This window comes from Gavia stellata, chromosome 6, assembly GCF_030936135.1.
Source record: "Gavia stellata isolate bGavSte3 chromosome 6, bGavSte3.hap2, whole genome shotgun sequence".
Taxonomy (NCBI): domain Eukaryota; kingdom Metazoa; phylum Chordata; class Aves; order Gaviiformes; family Gaviidae; genus Gavia; species Gavia stellata.
In genome coordinates, this window is record NC_082599.1 from 35,509,529 (window position 1) to 35,533,154 (window position 23,626).

The 23,626-nt window shown below is 40.4% G+C and overlaps 1 protein-coding gene across 1 annotated transcript in view; it reads right to left on the reverse strand.

Annotated features, from left to right (window-relative positions):
• RAPGEF5 (Rap guanine nucleotide exchange factor 5) overlaps positions 1-23,626 on the reverse strand; it is a 167,387-nt gene that overhangs the window by 36,828 nt on the left and 106,933 nt on the right. Inside the window, exons 12-13 of the mRNA XM_059818853.1 lie at positions 3,220-3,298; positions 873-1,017 (exon numbers count right to left, since the gene is read on the reverse strand). Of these exons, the coding sequence (XP_059674836.1) occupies positions 873-1,017; positions 3,220-3,298 (224 nt within the window). The remainder of the gene's footprint in view (positions 1-872; positions 1,018-3,219; positions 3,299-23,626) is intronic.

Below are 23,626 nucleotides of genomic sequence, written 5' to 3' on the forward strand. Positions count from 1 at the left end.
TAACCTAACTGATGGCTGGAATGATGCCCCCTTTCCAGTACAGCACTACACATCTAGTACCAAACAGCAAAAATCCTAAGGTCTCTGCTTCCATATGCAGTGTGTCCCACAGCAAAACCAAACCAAACAAACAAACAAAAAAACAAAACAAAGGAAGCTCAAGACTTCCTTCAAATTTAGTGCAATGTTTCATCCCTTTGTCTTTCAGTTGGCAGGGGAAAAAAACAAAATGAAAAAAGAAATCAACAACCAGATGGATCTTGGCTCAGCGATGACATGGCTATTTGCAAATTTACAAGGGAATTATAAAAGCTTTTGGAACTCATTCAGAAAGATCAGAAGATACTTGCTAATAAGTAAGGACATAATTTTATTTATTAAAAATACATAAAGCTCTGCTGCTCTCCATGTGCACCTCACAAACACTGTGGAATAGCATTTCACTCCTCAGTCAAAGTAGCATCTCTTACAAGGACCTCAAAACTCCTCTTTTGTCTGTGATCCTCTGGATACTGACTGTAGACCCTGTTCTGGCAGACACAATCAGTGTGTCCAAAGAACCTCCACATCTTTGTAGTTTTATTTCTTACATTCCTAACTTTTCCCACTTTCTAGAGAGCATGGAGTTCTGTAAGTTTCATATCTGAAAGTAATGATTTGACATTGAATGTATTGATATTACAGGTTTTCTGTTCAAACTTACTATCTCTAAGGCATTCACGGAAGGCACATATAAATCATTTTATATTATAGATTTCATGGAGAAAATTTAAGTATGAAAAATTACGCTTTATAGATTTCGCTGTTGGGGCTTTTTAGATAGAGTATAATAATTAAAAAGTGCTGAAATGCATAAGAAAGTGCTTCAATACCTTTAAAAATTGTTTTAAATGCTCATCTTCATGTAACCAGTCTTTGTAGAGAGAAGTCCACTGAGACACCAAATGCAAGACTTTGCGTTTTCTACAGGATACATCAGAGTCGTCTTCTTTCCCTTGGTGGTTCTTAGCACAATAGGTACAGGAGGTTAAGGAACAAATACTATGGTCTCACTGAAACTTCAAAATTACGTGATGGAAAAGACTTCGCAATCATCTGGTTGGCTAATGAAAGATTTTTTTACTACATTGCTCAGTTTTAAATGTTTTATCCCATCTGGAGCTTTAGGAGTTTCATCAACTTTCTGGAATGAAATGCTCAGTAACAGAAATGTCAGTTCATCCTCTGTGCCAACAGGATTTTTCTCCTTTATAGGTTAGAGAGGCAAGTCTATAAAAGTAAAATCAATTCAAAAGGAATTATACAATGTTGAGTTGTATCTTTCCTGCAGAACTGGGAACAAACCTTTGTCCTGCACACCGATGCCAGCATGAATGTCTGTTGGAAGGAGGACAATGCATCATTAACAACAACAAAAAACCTGGGCAGAGGAAGTCAGTTTCTTTTTTCCTGCACAAATTACACTATCTGCAGAAATAACACTATTAAAATAAAAAAGAAGGTGAAAGAATCTATTTCCACCATTGTTCTCTATTCATAAAGCAGAAACACCAAATGACAGAAGATACCCACTTTGTACATTGTTCCTGTCCCTTCGCTATTCTTTCTTTTATTAGGTGAAAAGTTGATGTTTTCCCCACAAAAGGTAAAGAGGAAAAAAAGAAAAGTAAAAAAAAAAAGAAAAGCAAGTTCGTTTTATAGTACAAGTTCATTCAAACAATACTCCATAGCTTATGGAAGTAACTGGAAATAGAAGAAAAAATTTCTTTTATCTCAGAATGAGTTAGACTTATATACTGTATTCACATGATAGAAGGAGCAGAGATTGTAAAATACGTAGTCTACATTTTTTCTCTTCATGTATTCTGAAATGTATTACACAGGTATAGGTATTCTAAGAATTAACATATAGGTCTGGATAGGTTTTAACCCCACTTAAAGTGTTGATTTGTAACAGTTATAAAGGTTTATTTATTTTATTTAAAATAAATTTATTTATTTATAAAGGTTATATATTTATTTATGAAGGTTTATTTATTTTAAATAAAATAAAAACAGCAGACATAAGATTGCATTGTTGCTATGAGTTAGGCGTCTGTTTCAATATATCTTTCACGCATTCTTGTGAAGTAAGTATGCACATACACAAATGTGTATGTTTTGGATACAGGTTTATTCAGAGGCAGCTTTAGCTGCGTACATTCAACTTCAGAGCAGGAATTTTCTGTTTATTGATTCCTCAGCTATGTAAATTATAAATGTTTTAATAGGTGAATGTGTATCTCTCTCTCCCTCTCTCTCTCCTTACAGGCACGTGCCAATTAGGGGAACTCATATCCAAATTTGGATTTAATGTTTCCAGTTTGAATCTTTTCGTCCACAACCCATTTGAGTTAAGAAAACAATATAACCTGAACTTTGGGAAGCTACAGATTTGAATCGAATTCCAAGTATCATAAAACCTTATGAAAATTGGACTGGAGAGGAAGAAACCCTGAAAGATCAGCTAAACTAGTCCATCCAAGTTCAACCTAACTAGCCCACCCTAAGAGAGGCTCAAGTATACCCTATGTTATCCTCGGAATATATTTTCTAGTTTCTTTTTCTTAATATTCTCCAATATCAAAGATTCTACTGTCTCACACATTTTCCACTCCAGTGATTCTTTTCTTAATGTAAAAAAAAAAAAAAAAAAATTCCTAGTATCTAACATGAAACTGTCTTGCAGCAATTTAATCTCACTGCCTCTTGCCCCATCTGGCATCGATATGGGAACAGATTCCTCCCTCTCTCTTGAAGTACCTGAAAGATTGTCCCATTTATAGTTTCTATCTTTTTCAGTAAAACAATCCCAATTCTTTCAATCCTTCTTTGTAAATCTTTTTTTTCTGGAATACTGCTAATTCCCGTTGCTCTTTTCTGAAGTTTCTCCTATTTGCGCATGCATTTCTTGGGGGATAATGCCAAAATCTCAGGTGCAGTCCACCTTCTAAGCACACCATAGTAAATATTAGACGATTGTTCTCTTTTCTCACCATTTTTACATGCAACCTCAAAAAAAAATCACACAGGGTTGTATTTCAATAATATCAATATGCAAAGAACAAAACTACTTATCCCAGGTATGCAATTCACTACATTTGCTATAAGGCTTAACAATAGATAAACGTAGATGTAACTGTGTGACCCCTGTTAATCCAACACTTAATAAAAGGATATTGCCTCAGAAGTGCCTGGCACAAGTCATCAGTTGTCATGAAGACTGTGTACGTGAGAAGGAAGTCATCCAGGAGAGTTTCTGCAGAGGAAGACAAAAAAGCCCAAGGTACAATACATTAGTGAGAGGAGGAAGAGAGTATCTACTCCTGTTAGTGTGCACGGCAGGAACAGGACTCCCTCCCCCACAAAAAAAGTCCAAAGCATACAGAATACTTCAAGCTAAGTTTCAAACAGTTAACAATATGTTGCCACTGCAGAGATCAGTTCCTTTACTTAACAAGCACATCCTCAGCTCTCAAAGAATCAACAAGGAATCAGTAAGAAAGAGTCCTTATCACAAACACCACCATCCTGGCTGGCTCTGCTGCATGCAAAGCAACCTTTCCACCAGCTAAGTTGTTCCAGAAATTCAGAAGAAAAGCTTTTAGTAATAGGAGAGAGAAAACTGTGATTGCCATGTACTGTGATTAACATCTATGCACAGTAGTTGAGAACTACGAAATAAATATATTAAAATCTTTAGCTGGTTAACCTTGTGGGCATCACTGCAAGTGCTGAGAAGTTCTCTCTAAGGTTTATTTAATTACATTACGGAAGGTTTTTTCCTCCACCTGGTTTGTATTAGTGTTACAAAAATGGGCTGAAGGTATTTGCTGACAGACCATCTCTACCCACTGCAGTTGTAGCACCTCAGGTTGTCAGGACAAACGGCACTGCCAGTTCGGATCTCAGTGTAACTTGCTCATTCCCCATTCCCATGCCACACTAGTTTTAGGATTTTTCCAAACCTTTACCGCACGCAGCAGGGAGGCTGAAAGGACCATCTTCGCTCTAGGATTGGAGGGCTCAGGGGTAATCTTGCAAAGCCCTGAGCATCCTGGTCTTACTGGACCTGCTTCGAGCAGGGGTCGGACCAGATGCCTTCACAGATCCCTTCCAGCTGAAATTACTCTACAATTCCGTAACAAATTTGCTTGCAATTTTAGTAAATTACTCATATATGATGTGTGATCTAGGAACGAATTTATATTTGGTTCACAAAGAACAAAATCTTTAGTTTTCTGCAAACAGACAAGAGAATTATACTAGTCTTTTTAACCTGAAAATAAAAATGTTTGTGTTTGCTTTTTTGTTTTTCTTTTTTCTTCCCCAAATGTTAAGATTTTCCTCAAGTTTTGAGGGATTCCTGTTCACCGTATTTCTTTGAATTCCAGCAAATATACTGTGTTTCCTTTAACAAGAAAACAGGTTTGCACCACCTGCTTTGAACAGGAACATGGACAGCAGCCGAACAATACCAGAAGTAATTCCGGTTATATTGCAGAGCAAAAAATACTTCACCAGTATAACTAGTTGTTACCTGTTAGTACCAATTATCCAGTTGTGATTTAAGTGGTGGATTTACAACTGTAAAGACTAAGGGCTAAACCATACCTTACGTGAAAAAGATAAGGCTAAGCCCTCATTTCCTTACCCTGATTTTCTCACTATTTGTTCGTGATCTGTTCCAGTTCAAGCTAGTGCTTGTGTATGTGCATGCAGCTGAGAGCATCCCAGCAGCTTTTCATGACAAGGTTACAATTTCACAATAATTTAGACCAATTTCAGCTACAGCTGCCTTGGACCTCCTTGTCAGTAAATTATTGACCCCATAGCTGCGTTGCAGGATGTCAATAAGAATTCATCCATGTATCATTCAAAGACGGATACATCATGTGGATATCACATGGATGGACAGCTGATGACATCCTACCCTGTGAGCATGGCATTCAAAATACCTCCATTGTCTTTAAAAAAAAAATAAAAATAGATCTAGCTAGATCAATGCATTTAACACAGCTGGTTTAGAAAGAGTCCTGATCTGAAGACGCATAGCTAAAAGCCCTTGCATTCAGAAACAAAACAATTAAATTCTTTATATTTCACCAACATTGTTAAAAATGGTGGAAAGAATGTTTTGTCTCAGTAAATGAAAAGACATTGTGAACAGCTTGTTCTCTGTCTGAAAGGTCATCCATTCTGTTGCACATCTTTCAGATGATACAATGCAGCTATTAAAGTTGGAGGTTTCACAAACATTTATTTGGAAACTGCTGTTCTTGGAGTCAACAACCACATTTTAGTTCTTGACTAAACTATGTGACTGCGCGGTGATCCTCAAGAAATCAAAGATACACTTACAACAGATTATTTCTGCAACTTTCTACTCTGTATAGGTGATACCTGAGTTTCAGCAATACATAGCCATGTGTTCAGAAAAGAAATTAAGTACTAGCTGAAGCAAAACAGGAACGCTTATCAATTAACTTCTGCAATTGTTCAACATAGCGTGATTTTATCTTACTAACTGGTGTTAAAATACCAATTTAAAAGTTTATTTTTAATAACCTGATCATCTGTTTTCCGCATGTCTATCTTCAGTTCGTCCAGCATCCCAAAGTGTTGGCGTGGGAAGAAAGGCTGGTTTTCCTATGATTTGAGGTTTTTGCTTTTTTGCTTAAACTTTTTGCAAGAACTATGCTACAGATATTACTAATGCAATTGTCTCAAAAAAATTAATGAAGGGAAGATTAAAATTGTATGGTGGTTCAGATAGCTCACAACCATTTTTAAACTCTCTGTTTATCTCCTCTCTGCATGCTCAATCATACATCTATCTGTTCAGTCTCTGGCTTCTAACAACCTTCTCAAAACAAGGTCTATCACTCAGATGACTTAAAGTCGCACAGAGTGCGACAGTCACATACAGACTGATTTCCTTCTTCTGCTAAACACAGAGGAAATGCTAAGAAGAAAAATTCACGAATGATGATTCCCATAGCTTGTGTATAAGCTAGATCTCTTCAAATTGCCTCTGAACTTGTTTAGAAATTTAAACCCTAAAGGAATGTTTTGAACAAAAAGAGTCTGGATTCTACATGTGGTCCATTAATAGCATCACTCGTCCGTTAAATTACTTTAACAAGTAAGCAATGGAAGTGCTTTTGCTAGATTAAATATCTATTACCAGACGTCACCTAAAGACTTCACAATAATATTCGTATTTTAAAATGCCTCCACTAGCTTGTAGGTATTTCCCTGAAGTCCTACTGTTCACTGTAACCACCTTCTGTATTTTCCTCCTAAATGCACTGTAATTTAAAATCATTACAGAATGTTTTTTCATGCTATAGCAAGGACACAAAACCTGAGGGTGTACTGATTCTTAAAAAATAGTTTGTTCAAAACAAACAATTCCAACACTTCTCAGATACTTCTGGACATTAATACATGTCCACAAATAATGATTTGCTGGTCTTAACCTGCAAACAGAGAGAAAGGCTAAGCATTAGAGAATTTATTCAGAGCAAGTTTTTCATCCTGTGTTAGTAACGGCCACTAAGAGCAGTAAATTTGAATGAGGAAGGGCTCTAAGTGTACAAGTTGGGCTGATAATTATGAATAATTATTATTTCTGGGGTTTTTCTGTTTAGTCACAGTTGATTTAAGAGTTAAAAAAAAGGCAATTCCAGTCAAATCATTAACTATTGACAGTGCACCATATCCCCACTCAGAATGGCAGTGAAAGGCATACCTCTGGTTTTAAATTTTACAGTGTCCCAGTTTCTGCACAAATTTGTGACCATCTTCCCCATTATTCCCACATAAAAAATTTTTCTAGTATTTGTAGCAAACAGGGAGAATAAAATGCACAGTTATAGATGGAAAAGAAAAACTCCCATTGAAAGGGTAGTCTTTGTGCAAAAGCCTGTGATGCTACGCTATTTTTTTTTAGTTTCTCTTTGTCATGAATTTTTTATTTAATCATTTTCTTTTAGCCATCAATCTAATTTTTCTTTGTTCCTCACAATTTTCCTTTATTTGGCTAAGCAATTATTGCAAAGCATGCAGTTAGCTTGCAGCTATGGAATATTTCATTTCAAAGACAATTTCAAGCATTTTAAAGCTTCATTAAGACATGCAACAGAACCAGCATGAGTTCAATGGGCTCCTCTTGCAGCTCTTTGGGGGCAGGCTTAGGCAGCAATCTCACCACACTGAATGTGTGTGAGTACTGTAGGCATAAAAATAATAAAAAAGCAGGCACTGTGCTTGTTTGATTGATTAAATAATCAATTCACACCAGCTTCTCCAGAGAGTTTCTCACGGGCTATGTGTCCCCTCCTTTCCCCAGGTGAAATAAGGCAGCGTGGACACCAGCTTTACTAGGAGCAGTTAGTACTGCTCTTCCCATCTTTCTCTGATATACAGGTCCTTCTGGAAGATACACTCAGGGTGGCTGAGGGATGGCAAGAGCAGTATATAGACATGGGATGTTCTGACACACATGAACTACCCAGGGATTATTTGCTCTCAGCTGCTAATCAAAGGAGCCACCAATATGTCTTCAAGAGAAGTTGCAACTGTATTGCGTGTATAAAGTGATGACAGCCAATGGCAATGATGGTGTATCTGGTGGGGAAGGGGAATCTTGAGTCCCAGAGTCGATAAATGGTCATATATTTGGATATACAACACCTTGTATATTGCCCTGTACTTCAAAAATCAGAGACTTTCCTGCTGCTTTCCATGTGCCCACTTATGTCTCTAATCAGATCAGGCCCTTTCTCTCCGAGAAGGCAACTCTACAAATACTAACTCAATGTAAGGGTATATTTTTAAATGCCAGGAGGGCAGAATGGGTTTCTCACATGGGTTTACACACCAAATTTGATTTTTCAGTGGTTTCTTTTCTCTCTTCTGCACCCTCTTCTCTAGGCAGGGTATCAATTACTCAGCCTTAGGACAGACATGAATACAGATCTGTAGCCAGAAATCATCCATCATCCATGATGCACATTTAATAGGTCAGGACAGGCAGTACACTTCATGGTGTTGCCATGTTTAACACCTGTAAGCTCTTCTCAAACTTGAGCATCTTCCTAACTACCACAGTGGTACAAGGCATCAGTGGAGCAGTCTCACATTAATGACTTGTTACATAAACAGAGAGACTTAATCTAAAGGAAGTGCCTTTGTCAAATGGAGTAAAAGTTAAATTCTTTTTATTAAATTAAATATATTTGAGGACAGTTTTTAAAAAGTAAATATTTCAGTTTATCTATCACATAGAAAGAGTAAAGAAGGAAAAGCAGGGAAATATTCCAGTGTTACAGATAGATACACCTCTCTAACTACCCACCCAGCAATCTGTATGTCCACATAGTATTTACTAGTATGCATGTGCACCAACCAGTGTCTTTAGACCATCACAGCTAAAACAATACTGTATACACATTTATATTACAAACGTTGTCAATAGCTCAAACTGTATTCAGAATATACCTATTGCTCTATTGCTAATATTAGACACCCTGTCCTAAGGGTGTCTAAGCTAAGCCAGATTTAATCATTCCTAATGCCAGCACTGAGTCATTAATCCCTTTACACCCACAAGAAGAGATAACAAATTCCAGTCTGTCCTGGTTTTCTGATCACCCTGTTACATCCTCACTAGTTTTTGTTTTGCTGCCTCTCAATGGCTACCAACAACAACAACAAAAAAACCAACCCACCAAAACCAAACTAAAAGAAATGGTGAAAAATAAGCCAAACAAGTCCTCCCACTTTCGGTGACAAACTGTGACTGCCGAGGTGAGAACCCTTCTCTTTTTCATGTCGGACTTTGCAGGGCAACTTTTCACACCCTATTCTTCCCACTCTATAGCATTTCTGTTTCCATGTTCTTTACTTACATGCTTATTTAAATATTAAGAAAAAATAAAGGTATGCAAAACAAGGAGGCCAACAGGATTTTAAATATCCAATGCAATAAAACTTTTTTCTTATAATTAAATTGTTTACAAAGGTAACTTCCTCCATACAGAGAAGTATAAACATATAGACACTGTGCATATAGACTCTATATTCCTTTATCTGCAGATTGTCTGTATAACGTACTGTTAGTTGAGGAGAGGGTACTAATAGTGAAATCTGTTAAACTGCAAGGAAAAACAACTCATCTGGGTTTGTTTGTGGTTTTTTGGGTTTCCTTTAAAACTTATCACCATTCTGAACCCAAATCTCTTCCACTTTGCACTGTACAAATCCATTGTGAATGGCTGTGCAAGAATTACATAAAGATTTATGGGGTTTTCAGACTTGTATTCCACACTAAATTGGATTATAGAAAATACAGATAAAGTACTGAAATGCAAGTCTTTTTCCACTTTATGCAAAGTAGCTATGCAGCTTTCTCCAAGGATTTGCTGGAGGAGGCCAAACCTGTATGAAGATTTGGGGGGGGGGGGTGGGAGGAGGAGGAAAGAAAAAGGTTGCCTGAATGAACGAGCCACTGGAATTCACTGTTAACTCATAGGTTAAAACTACTCTTAGGACAGTTTTGTAGTGTCAGTTCAGCAACCCTTACTCTGCTACACAGCAGTTATGGTTTTCACGATGACAGAATTGAACTGAGTAACAGGATGAAAACTCATGTACTGAATTAAAAATATTACTCTCTAAACTCTCTGCTTTCCAAGCCAAGGAAATCGCTAAATGCCCTTACTGCTCAATTTATCTTTCAGAAACATACCAAACAGAAGGAGATCACAAGATCTTCATCCTGAAGCATGTTAGAACCTGAGTATTGGTGGGCAGCGTGTAGGAACTCCAGCAGCATGAAACGTGAATGGGGGTTACACACGCATTTTTCAAACGTCAATGCAAACTCTCTGAGTTTTGCACAGTAATGAGACCTCTTTGGGGGGTGGTTTTTATTTGGGGGGGGAGGGATTTTTTGAGAAAGACAAAGATGGAGAGAGAAATAAGAGAGAGAAATAAGTGTATTTTAGACAACGTACAACAAATTCTAAAACTCTTTAGCTATGCCATTTCCCATTTGTGATTATGGCAAAGATAACGGGATGACCATATGGTCAGCTCCTGACATCCCCTCACATTAATACACTTATCATTATTAGCCAGAATTACAAATTTAAAAATCACCACCAACTTAAAATTTGCTCTCATTTGCATTCACTGCATCATCCTTACCTTGCAGGACCAGCCACTTCTCTTTAACATTTAGTGAGGTTCATCCTCCAGAGTATACTTGGGGAAAAAAAAACCAAAAACAAAAAACCAAACCCACCGAATCCTTTGGGGTTTTTATCTTCCTGTGTATGACTGAAAAGCTAGGCTCAATAATGCTAATGGACCTTATGATTTCAAAGCACATACTGGAAATAATTTTTTTAAAGAAAATATTCACTGATGGGGTTAGCAATACCATAACTGCTCAGAAATAGTTAAAACTTGCATTTCTCACAATCATCAGGAAAAGCAGCCCTACAAGATGGGGTTACAGCTGGGCAAACAGACAGATGAGCTCCCTGTGCCTGAGTAAAATGGATGCTGATTACTTACTATTCTATAGGGAATAGACATTTTTTGCTATTTTAAATATTCACTCACTGAGTTCAAATTAAACTAAATGAGGGCTACAGCACAGCATTTTCAAGTTTTTCATCCTCTCAGTTCTGAAAGCTCTTAAGCCTGATAAATTCTTGTCGCCCTTCTTGCTCCTTTCTGTAAAATGAGAAAAATAATCACACCTCAAGGCAGACACTGCTACATGTAGAATTTTTGCATGTTTTGGTTCGCCTAATACTATGCAATGCACTGAAACCTTTCAGCAATGCAAATGCATGTCCAGCCAGTTGTAGTTGTAATCAGAAAAGTGCTTGTTCTGCAGAAATGGAATAACGATTTGAGGGCAACTCTCTTAAAAAATACGAGTTTCTCAATAATCTGTAATTCCACAGCAATTTACTAAAAACGTCAGGATGTCTCCAGGTACAAACAGTAAATGCAAACTGCTATCATTATTATCTGATCTAGCAAGATACTGCTCACATCTGAGAGGGTGCTGAGTGGTCCCAGATCTCCCTGGAATTCAGCAGATGGCAATGGCACTCAGGACCTTGCAGGATTAGCCCTTAATCCAAAAATCAAATCCTTTAAAAATGCTATGCCACCATGGACACAGCATGAAGCGAAAAATGAAAATTATGTTGAGAAAGAAAGGTCAATGGAAAAAAGAACATCGATATATAATTTGCTGCTAATGTATTAAAACAATTACAGTAGTTATGTCATCTAACCACCGAAGCACCAAGAAATCAATGCACAAAGGAATAAAGAGCAAGCCATTTATTTCTGGCATTAGGTTAGAAAAAGAAAATACATAAGGGCAAGATATTTAACCTGTACAACCAGAATTTTTATTAGAGCACAAAAATCAGAACCAGGAATAATTTCTAAGGTCATCTCCCAGAGATTTCTGGCAGTATTTTAACATCTGCAGAATGAATCAAATGTATTCTGTCTGGTAAGGTCAAAGATCCTCCTAAAGTTGCATTCCAGTTGCTGCTATCACATGTATTGGAGCAGTTTCATATTTTGCTTGAGGGACAAAAAGCCCTGAAACGACAGGCAGAGAGCAAATGTCAAACTTGTCTAGCTTTAATGAGGCACTAATTTTTCCACATAGAAATCTGAAGCTCTTTTTTTTTTCTGCAGGTAGGAGGGAGCCCTGGTGATTAATGCGCAGCTATAATAGTCGGGGTTATTTGAAATTGTTGGACAAGTCCACTACGCCTTATACATTTCGAAGTATTACAAATACTGCCTATAGCAGTCAGCCTTAGATATTACTACTTTTTGTTAAAAAAAGCCCTTGATTACTGCAACTAAAACACTCCAGCTTTACATGAACTTCACTTGACAGTAAACTGAGGTATTTTAACGCATGTGTGAAGTCCCCACACAAGCCTTGCTGCAGAAGGCAGCCACTCCTTGTTTGCATCAGGCATCTCCCCAAGTATTTCAGGAGAAAAACCCATCCTCTCTTTCCATCGATTGCTTAAAATAAGCCAGCCAGGCCAGGATTGCCTGCAGCAGCAGGACGGAGGATAAAAGATTGAATGGTTCCCTTTCATCCTTCTGCCTGAGGTCCAGCTGCCTTATGGGGCAAAAAAAAGAGGGGCACCAGCAGTAACAGCACCCGTGCTGCTGGTTTGCCCTGACAGGTTTCCACCCCGGCAGGCACACCGCCCCGGCACCCCAGTCGCTGGCGTGTCTCACCAAAAGTTGTACGAGCAAGTGCAAGGCAAGTTTCTACTTCCCCACATCTGTCTTGCACCTGGACTTCTTTGCATCCCTGCCATCACTCCTATCTCCAGGCACCCAAAGAGATGCAATGCTCTCCAGTCCGGACCCCTCAATGACACGATTTCCAGGTACCACTGAGAGCTCTCACTGCCTGGGGGGGGTCTTACCAAGTGGGTGCTATGAGGTGCTCATGGCTGCTCAAGCCTTTTCCTAGGTCCACCAGCTCTGCAGGCTTTTGAGTCTCAAGGGAACTTTAGAATTAGACTAGACATTTGACTTTCAGGAAGTTAATATAAAGGAAGATGTACTTAAACTTCAGTCTTTTCATCTTTGCTGTCCAACATTCGTATGGCATTGAAGAAGAACAAAGTTTCAAGTTCAGCATGTCTTTCTCATTGCTGAGTTGGAAAATCTACTCCTAGGAAAGAGTAACCTTCAGATCTAATATTATATACAGATATAAAAATATCATCACATCTTCAAAAAAAGATTGCCAGTTCTTCATTTTGGGGTCTTCAACTTGAGATACTTTAAAAGAGCCTACTTTTCAGCGACATTTTTGAGAATATGAACTCAAATTTTCTGTTTACAACCCAAAATTAACATATATATTTTTTTTTAAAAAAATCTTAATTAGCAGTATTTTCAAATACATAATAAGTTAAAACTATTAGCCCCAAAAGTTTTAACTTCAGTACCTCATGACCGGCTCCAAAATCCACTGTATTTAGACAATATCCAGTCCAGCAGGTTACAACAACTACGGTATAGTGACCAGAATACATTCTATACCGGTACATAATATGGATAAAGGACAGGTCAAACTACATGTGGCAATGCCACATCTAAAGCTCTGCAGGTCAGGTGCAATGCCTAAACTTCAGTGTGCAGTGTTATCCCCATCACCTGCTGCTAACTGCTTTCCGTACCAACTAGAGGGATAGGTCCCTTAAGGGAACAGAAATGTACGGATCCACACTGTGTATTTTTAAAAGTGTTTAGCAAGAAGCTTTGATCTGTTATTTTCCCCCTACAAAGCAGCAAGGGGAAATTTCTTTGTGCTTCGGCCCAGGGAAGGAGATGTAAGTAGAATCTTGTTTGCCCCTGGGAGCCAAATTATCATAAATATGCTAAGCAGTGCAAGCTCCCCAACATGTGGCACTGGAGCATGTGCAGTAAACATCACAGCGACTCTACAGGGAAGCCTATTACAACAAAGCCTCCACTGGCAAAAACGCTCCCCGCTTCTGTAGATTTGGCAGAACTGCCTACAAAGGGAATGATGGCATTTTCATCTGAGCCAGAACTGTTGGATTTGGTCCCAATCTCTGCATAAAATGGCGCTAACATGCACTAGACTGATGTACAGACCACTGACTTCGTCCAGCATGTGAAACAGTAATGCATTGGGTCAAGTGGTGGGACAGTTTTGGTGTACTGGGTCACACAGACTAGGTTAGGGTCTTGCAGCTGTGGACAGCTGTCATGTAACCTCAAAAGCAGTGACTCACTTGCCAGCATCTTCTTCTGACGTGTGGCAGCAAAAGGCCCAGCAAAGGTGCTGCGTGGCAGTGATGTGTCAGGGGCTCTGCTGGGCAGCGGGCAAGGAGGAGAAAGGAACGCACCTTGCACACCCCATAAGAGACCCGACAGTCTTTAGCATACTGCAGTCTCACTGCAGCGCTGAAGGATGCCACTTCCAGCATTTTGCCCCAGGGTGTACAATACTTTAGGCTGATGGGCACAGACCCCCGCAGAAAAGGACCTGGGGGTGTTGATTGACAGCCGGCTGAATATGAGCCAGCAGTGTGCCCAGGTGGCCAAGAAGGCCAACGGCATCCTGGCCTGTATCAGAAATGGTGTGGCCAGCAGGAGCAGGGAGGTGATCGTGCCCCTGTAATCGGCGCTGGTGAGGCCACACCTCGAATCCTGTGTTCAGTTTTGGGCCCCTCACTACAAGAAGGACATTGAGGTGCTGGAGCGCGTCCAGAGAAGGGCGACGAAGCTGGTGAGGGGTCTGGAGCACAAGTCTTCTGAGGAGCGGCTGAGGGAACTGGGGTTGTTCAGTCTGGAGAAGAGGAGACTGAGGGGAGACCTTATCGCTCTCTACAACTACCTGAAAGGGGGTTGCAGAGAGGTGGGTGTTGATCTCTTCTCCCAAGTGACTAGTGACAGGACTAGAGGAAACGGCCTCAAGCTGTGCCAGGGGAGGTTCAGGCTAGACATTAGGAAAAAGTTCTTTACTGAGAGAGTAGTGAAACATTGGAATAGGCTGCCCAGGGAGGTGGTAGAGTCACCCTCCCTGGAGGTATTCAAGGAGCGTGTGGATGTGGCATTGTGGGATGTGGCTTGATGGGCATGGTGCTGTGTGGTGTTGGGTGGGTTGGTGTTGTTTTGGTTTGGGGGTTTTTTTTGGTTGGGGTTTTTTTTTTTTTTTTTTTTTAGGTTGGACTTGATGATCTTACAGGTCTTTTCCAACCTTAGTGATTCTGTGATTCTGTGACTGCTCAGATACCTCTGAAATAACTTATGCAATATCTAAACACCTACAATGCACAGCATAGACCTCCTTGTACTGGGAGGGGGGGTGGCAGGAAGGACACAACACCCAAAAGAACCCAAAAAACAAACAGGAGCATACTTGCACCTCACATTTCTCTCACTTGCCTTCTTCCCCTCCTGAGGCAGTGAAGCACAGCTTCACAGCATAAAACCAGAACAACAAGCATCAGAGCTCTCATAAGGCAGCTGCATTTTGCTTCCCCATGTGGTGGTGAACGGGTTCCAAAAAAACCTGATGCGCTTCATGATGGTGATGTTAAAACACAATATTACATTAATTGTAGACTTATTTACATGATGTATGTCCTTAAATTATGAACCTGAAATTGTACTTGCTATACTGAGACACCCAAATCATTCCAATGACAGGTTAACATGTAATTAAAGACAGCTTTTCTCATTATTACGACTTAATGGAAGACAGCAATAAAAAATGCCTTGTACATAGTCTGTGTATGTATTAAGAACATCTAACAGCTTCAAACTATTGGGTTTGTCAGTACAACCCTGTACTGACAGCAGAATGAAAGAAATAACAAAGGTTCTTGCTTGCACAGTTTAAAGATCATACAGGGGTAAGACACAAGGAACAGTCATTATCTGGAGTTCAGCTGCTTGTGAGTATTAATACCTGCATGACATAATTCCCTGTGGCAGCAGAACTGTGTTCTTGTGCAAGGACCTTCGGCTGCTTGCAATACACAGTAGTTCAATGTTACACTTTGAAGAAAGAACACCTTTATTTTGATAATTTTCAAACTATTTTCACTCATCAGGGAGCTCAGTGTTAGATCCTTGATTCAGCTGTACAATAATTACTCAGGAATTTTATTTGATGGCCTTGCTTATTTCACTTAAATAAAGCGGGGATATTAAGCAATTACTGGATGAAAGCCCAGTGAGCTAGTTTTCTAAAGGTGTATATTCACTTTTGCCATTATTTCGGATTTTTAGCACTATTTATTGATTTAGTCACATAAAATACAGCTAGAACACCACTCTCAGATACATATAACTTTGGACTGGTATAGCCCAGCTTTCTTCTTGGGTATCTTTCTTTTCCCAGTCTTACAAGATACTGGATCTTTCATACACTAACTGGAAAGCATCTAATGAAAGAGATGCATTCTGTATCTTGTAGAAATTGTTTGCTCAGTTTTTACCCTTTCATCAACATTGCCAGCTGTTCCTTGGACTTCCACGGGGCGCAGAGGAATATCCTTGGCCAAGATGTAAACCGTACCTTTCTGCACAAGCAGACATGAATCCGATGCAGGGTTTAGGATAAAGGTAAGCGTTGTGAACTGCAGTAACAAATAGGATATTGTATTAAACTGGGCCTCTTGGCTCATCTGCTCCATGACCGTGTTTCACCAATATGCATAACAACATCTGGCCGTGACTTGCTGCCATCTTTCATTTCTGTATCTCTTTTTGGCCTTAAGTGCCAGCATGGTTTTTGCAAAATATGCAAGCTTTATTTTTCCCTTATACAGAGAAAGGGAGGCAGACACGAGCCCAACGACAGCACTAGCTAAGGTGGGAGGTACCTGCCACGGCTGAGAGTACAAAGCCAGTATCCTCACTCTGGTGAGTGAGGTCCCATGCAGACAATACCAGTGCATTTGACCTCCTGCCAGTGAGGCCAAACCCACCGAATGTGAGATTCAGAGGGTGATCCCACTGCAAATCACCTTTCCTTATCAAATTTCCAAACCCTTTTCTAATGAAATAGGCTAACAGCAGCATACTTTCTACTTTCCTTCAACATTTTTCTTTCTTGTTCCCCAAAGGAAAATGGCTTTTGCAACTGAACTGTGTGTCCAACTGTCTGTAAATCTTGCTCTCCCTTATCCCTGTAACCTTTGAATCTGTTGACAAATTTCAGCCAAATTTGAGACAGGGCAGCAAATTCTCAAAGACACTATGTTCCTCTAAGTAATCAGAGCAAGTGCATCTATAGAGGAGAGAGAGAGACAAATTGTCTTATTGAAGTAAAGGCTGCCATGTAAGCACAGCTACGTTTGTAGACATAAAATAACTCAGCCAAAGGAGATGTAGTGATAGAGTCCCAAGCTGCTGCTGGTAGGACTGGGTTTTTTTGATTAAAAGATACAATCTCAAACACTGGGACTACTAGCACCACTGAGATATCCTCCTTATTTAAAATTCCGCAAACTGTGTCCATACCCAGTTTCTCTAACAAGGCTTCCTATCACTTCTGTTCCCATGTGTCTGCTGCACCAGGTTGCTGGGTCTTCTCTTAGTGGACCCTATAAATTCCCAGGGCAGAGCACTGTCTCTTACTTTGTGTTTGCCTAGCACCAGTCACAGACACTGTGGAGTCTGAGTGCCTGTATATATGTAAAATGATAACTCATTATCTTTCTGCATTTGTTTCTGTAAATAAGGTTTTTTTAATTTAAACTGCCTTGCTTATTCAGTTAGTCATTAAGGCCAATTATAAAAACCCATTTTTAACTTTTTTTCTTACTAAGAAGCAGTATCCTTTCTATATCATTCCTGGCTAGTCTATAGAAAATCATCAATTACATGATGACAGTCTCCTTAAACAGACTGCAATCACTTGTCCATGGCTGCAGACCGGTAGACACTTCTGCTAGGTGTAACACTACCTATAGCTACATGTTCATTATTTTGTAACCTGAAAGAATTTATTTCTACTAAAGAGCGCCTGTCAGAGAAGGTAGCAAAGCATCTTAAAGGAAGACTCTGAGGATTATGTACCACTCTTCAGCTAGCTAAATACTTCCTATATAAGAACATATATTTAAAAGCAATTTTTCCAATCAGTTTTTAGAAACACATCACCAATTACAGTATATATACAGGAGCTGGAATCAATTCTGTTAGGAGCTGCTGTTTTAAAGATACAGCAGCCCACATCCCAGAAGGACAATGAAGTATAATATGCAAGCTCATTTAATCACTGTATCCAATTACAAGGAGGAATAAATCATCACACACATGCCTATGTCTGAATTTTAAAAAGTAGATAAATCATGAATAGTCAAGCCAAATGCTGTGGATCTCTGGATTCACAGATTAGCTGGGGAAGTGGTGCATTCACTTCCCATTTGAAATGAGAGTATCCAAAAACTATTAACAACATTTAATTATTTTAAGATTTTTTTTGTTCAGTTTGGAGCTTGATCATACAGAGCTGCCATTCTCTGCAGTAGGGAACACAAAATATTGACAAACATTGACCTCAGTGGAGCTTGTATATGGTCTAATGATAGACTTTCCTGGTCTTTCTGCCCTGATCCTAAGTCATAGGGGTTCAGAAGAAGAGCTGGCACTCTCGCTAACACTACGAATAACGGCACTTTGGGCAACTGCTCCTGCCCTTTGCTGTAAACTCCCTCATCCCAGACCTACATGACTGTACCCTCTAGGAGGATCTGAATTCTCTCCATTTGTCAAGAAAACCCAATACAGCAGTTTCTTGCAAAGCTGATGGCATTTTCATGTTTTTCAGAAACTTTTAGAAAATTGTTATTAAAGATTTATCACTCTTTGTCATCAAAAACATAGTCATAACTTCCCAAATTGCACCTTACTAACCTTGATCCCTGCATAAGTTTCCAATCCTTTAAACTGAGATGTTAAATCAAATGCCCTATGGTCCATCTGCATGTCAAAACCCTCACCTGAGTAGAAAGATCAGATTCTCATTAATACTAACAGAATCCGTATGCATACAAAGAAAAAAAAAGTTCAAAATATTTACATAAGCTCCATAAGCAACCTGTAAGATGTGCCAAAACTTTTGCCTGATAGGCCATCACACTGGAGACTGTAACAAAACTTGCCTCAACCCAGCAACACTTCACCGGGCTAGACCTCAGGAAAATGCTTTCTTGCTGCATTGCAACACAAAGAGGAATATTTGGGAGAGTACTGAAGGTCTGGGGAATGCAGTGGAGTAGCCCAGCTTCAGCTGGCAGAGACCCTCCCCTGACTACAGGTTCAGACTTAGCTTGCCAAACATGCCCTGGTTCCCCCACCGACCACATCCTAAAATCTCCATGTATGTGCTTTAGGGCTTTGGCCCACAGCAAACCTCAGGGGTCCAGGAGGGCCCTACGATGGCAATGGCTCCCCAAGATCTCACACTGCCCTTGGGAAGGGCTCCCTGCCCAGCCAGCAGCCCAGCCAGTGGCTGGTGTCACAGAATCACTACGGTTGGAAAAGACCTGTAAGATCATCAAGTCCAACCATCAACCCAACACCACCATGCCCACTAAACCATGTCCTGCAATGCCACGTCCACACGTTCCTTGAACACCTCCAGTGATGGTGACTCCACCACCTCCCTGGGCAGCCTGTTCCAATGCTTCACCACTCTCTCAGTAAAGAAATTTTTCCTGATATCCAGCCTAAACCTCCCTTGGTGCACCTCGAGGCCATTTCGTCTCCATCTGCTTGCCTGTCCTAAGAATTACTCAGCTGCCCCTACACAGCCCCTTTGCTCGTCCCCACACAGCTGAAGGTGGAGGTGAGGAGGCGTTTCACCTGCTGGGAAGTGGGGTGCGTGTGTGCGTGCGCTGAATTTCCAAATCATCCAGTTGTTGTCTCCCTGCCACTGCTTGCTGACACATACCAGGGTGGAAATTTTCCATCTGCCCATTACAGAGTTCTCTCTCCAGACAACAATGCGACAGTAGGAAGAGAAGCTGTAGTCACCTTAACAGGCAAAATGTTTGCATTTGCCTGTTACTGGTGGTTTCCATGCTTTGGGGCAACACTGCATGCTCACTGCTGCTTTAAGACTTTGAATGAAAACCCCTTGACAACAGGGATCTGACAAATGCTGTTTGTTTGTAGCTGGTTTTCCCTGTTGTTTGTTTGCTTCCAGCTTGTGGCTGTACATCCCCCATGATGTACTAACAGTAACAAACAAAATCCCACAGACAAGGCTCCTATTGGGGCGGGGAATGAAACCCAACAAGGGTTTCATTATTGTATTGATGCCGGGGCTCTGAATTCACGACTGGGAAAGAACAAAACCAGTATCTGGCTTTCTGTTTTTAGGTGCAGTGGTTCCTAGAGAGACGTCAACAAGCCCTAAATCCTAAGAAACAGCGGTGGGGAGGGTTAAAGAACAGCTGCTTAAGGAATCAGTAGAGCAATTCCTTGTGGGCAGGAGGAGGGATAATGGCAGGAGGGGGGTGCAGGGTGCAGCAAAAAAGGAAAGAAATTGAAAAGCAGTAGAAGGTGAGGTATAAAGGCCTCTAGCAGTCCCAGGTCAGACATCATGATCTCTCCATGATTACATCCCTGATTCTGGCAATTTGTATCTCCATCAAAACTCAAGTTCAATCAAAAGAATAAAATCACAATTCATCCCAAATGTTGTCACAAGAAAGCCTAAATTTTTTATTATTAGCTTCCACCAAAATTAGATCCATCAACACTGCCACTTTATTTAGATTGATCTATTTTCCCCATTCTCCCACACTCCAATTTTTTTGCCCTCAGTGTCCTTGAAAACAAGCCGTCATATTTTCACTTCAGAGAGAGAGTACTGATTTGGTTTCAGAAGGATCTCACAAGCATTTCTGAACTGAAACAAGGTTATCTCATGATCTCAGCCTGGCTCAGGAGACAGCAATGCGAGCTGCTGCCACAGCTACAGCTCACATCGGTATTTTTCACTTTGTCTAGAAGATGGGACAAGCAATTTACTTTATTGCAGTAACTAATGCTATTCCGAAAAGCTCTTTCTGCCAGAACCAGCTATACTCCGTGAGGGTAACTGGCATCTCACGAGAAACCTTTGGCTGTCAAAGAGCTATAATTCTACTTCAGTTTCAACCTCTGAAAGGATCAAAATTGACATTAAAAGAAAAAGGATTGTCTCCAATGCCAACCACATAGACTCTCCTAAAAGATGTTATATAGCCCAACTGATACTAAACTGGATCAAGCCTTTCCTTCTAAAAAAGCAAGAGCAGTTTAAAGCCTGCATTATGAGCTTACCAATTGCAGTTAATGCACAAAGCTTCTGAATTTGACAAGCGCATTCTGCTCCATTATCTGCTTTTTAGACAGGCCCCTCCACTTTCACAAAAGCGTTCCTACTACAACCATCCTACATCCAACAGCCAATCTTCTCACCTGCCCACTAAAATCAAAACCCAGCGAGATAGCACAAACCACAGCAGAATCTCCAGCGAACCTCACCCAGCACACAGCAAATCTGGCCTTCAGTAGCTGCTGCCACAGCTGCTCTTTCCCCTCTTTTTTCCTTGGACATGATAGAGAAGGCAGCAGCCAGCGTTAGGGCAAGGCAGAGCCGAGCTCCGCTGCACTTGATAATCTGGAGTGTGTTGGCACTGGTTTGCCAATGCCACAGACAGGCTTTCTCAAGCAATTGCATTTATTCAACTACACAGCAAGCAAAGGCATTCGGTGCTGTAATGCAGCCCAGGGTTGGCAGCTATTGAGGGAGATCTTAAGAGCCCGCAGAAAATCTCATCAGGATCTACACATCGGGAAATAGCCAGAAATCTATTCCAATTTATGGTTCACAAGTAGGTCTTGGGTTATGGCTTTTTGTTCATTTCCCTGGGTGTCCTCTGAGCACAGGGATTTACAGAAAATAGTAAGGTGGGAAAGAAAATGACTGCATCAGCACACTATACAACAAAGTATCACCTAACAGCAGTAACAGGCGGCAAGACAGGGAGCCTAGTAAAGTATCAATAATTGTAGTTTGGCTATAGCCAAAACCAGCCCCGCTCCTGCCCACAAAAAGACCGAGGCTGCTACTTCCATAATACCATGAAACTGTTTGAACTCAGGGCATGTTAAGAAGGATTGCGGGGGAAAGAGGAATTAACAGCATGAGAGTAAATTTAGTTCACAAGGGGAAAAAAGCAGCTTTGAAGAACAGATTTCTTTCAGATTCTTAATACACAACCTCAAAGCACAGGTCTTCAGTGAATCTATCCTTCCACCCTGTGGGTGGGGAATGAACACGCTCTTTATATTCCTCAGAAAATGTTAATCTCACAAAAAAACCATTGTATTATAGCAGCTCTGAGCACTGGAAACACTGGAATTCAAACCCTGAAGACAGTGCGTGAACTGTATTCTTGTACCCAAAGATGCAGCAAGTATGTCAAGATACAGTTTTATGATTTCAGTGTTCTTATCTAAAAACTCCCCCACTCCGTGAAAGCTTCCTTCCAAAAAAATCTGAATTTCAGAGCACCATATCCAAGTTTTATAACACTACGGAGAGTTGGCTCTTGGGAAGGAATGCTTTGCTGTATTCTGAGAAAGAGCTTCCGAGTTAACAGCCATCTCACTAAGTGCTAATAGCAACACAGGAGTCTTAACGGACAAACACCCCCACTTATGTCAGCAGGTGGTGAATCTCTGTGTTGTGGAAGAGGAACACAAAAAGAGAGTACTGAAGAGAGTGTCCAGTTTTTCAACAGTCTGCAGGTCAGGGTTTAATGGTAAAAAGCCTTAAGAAGGAAGGGAAGGAGAACAACACTAAGTGGTGAGGATGAGTAAATACCCAGGAAAGATGGGAGACCTTGAAGGTGAAGGGCACCATGGATGGGGTTCCTGAAGGACTGCATGGTCTGTGGCTCACGCTGAAGGAACAGGACATGCTAACACCTCATAAGAAGCAGCAAAAGAGATATTTCAGTTTTGCATTTCCAGTTCCTACTCTCAGTTAACTGACCTGCCAACCCACACACCATCTGTTGCTATTGCTCTTGTGCTACTCTCTTATAAATCACATCTCACTTTTTCTCTAGTAGAAACAGCAGCTTTGAGATAACTGTACATGTTTTATAATTAGTCATCTTCAATGCTTCATGAGCCACATTTTGGGAAAACATGAAGATAGGGCTGTATCTGGGGCTAAGAGGATCTAGAAAGTTGTGTCACCTTCACAGCAGAGGTTGTCCTCTCCCTTCACACATTTCACATTTAGTGGTTTGATCCCACTGCTACAGGGGAATGGATCTCCAGGAGACAGAAGTCAGTAAGAGTTACCACAGTTCAGACTAATTTCAGAATCTGGCTATGACTTTTTGCTAAGCCCCAATCAACGTTGACTTCCTTTGCCTTTGACATCCTTATGGCTCACTAGAACCAGTATGACATCAGTTGCAACAGAAGGGATCTGGCCAGCTTCGTCTGCAAACCTGCAGCTGTGGAACGGACCCAACCTCCAGCGTAGCATTTAAGACAGACAGGGAATCAACCCAAGTGGCTGGCATACTTCTAAGACAACATCTCCCTTGTCAAGGGAGATCTGTTTGGCACCACCACTGTGCAGTGACTCAGTTTTCATTTTTGCCTTTATGGCCCTCAGTCCTAGCCATTGACCTGGGAACACTGGTTATTTGTGCTAGATTTGGCTCTGACCAGCCACACTCAGGTGATTAGAAAAGGACTCAGACTAAGGCAGAAACTAAGAGGCAACATCTACTACTCTTTTATCACTAAAATACAAGCATTTTTAAAAAATAGAATCTTCTGAGATTTTTTTTACCCCTTTCATACTCACTTCTTGGCTTAACAACACAAAACAATCAGCAATTATCAAAAGCCCTATTCTGGAAAAAAGTTCTGAAGAAGTATTTCTCAAATATACAAATATGTCTCTTTATAATCTCAGCTACTTAATGCATTTGTTAAT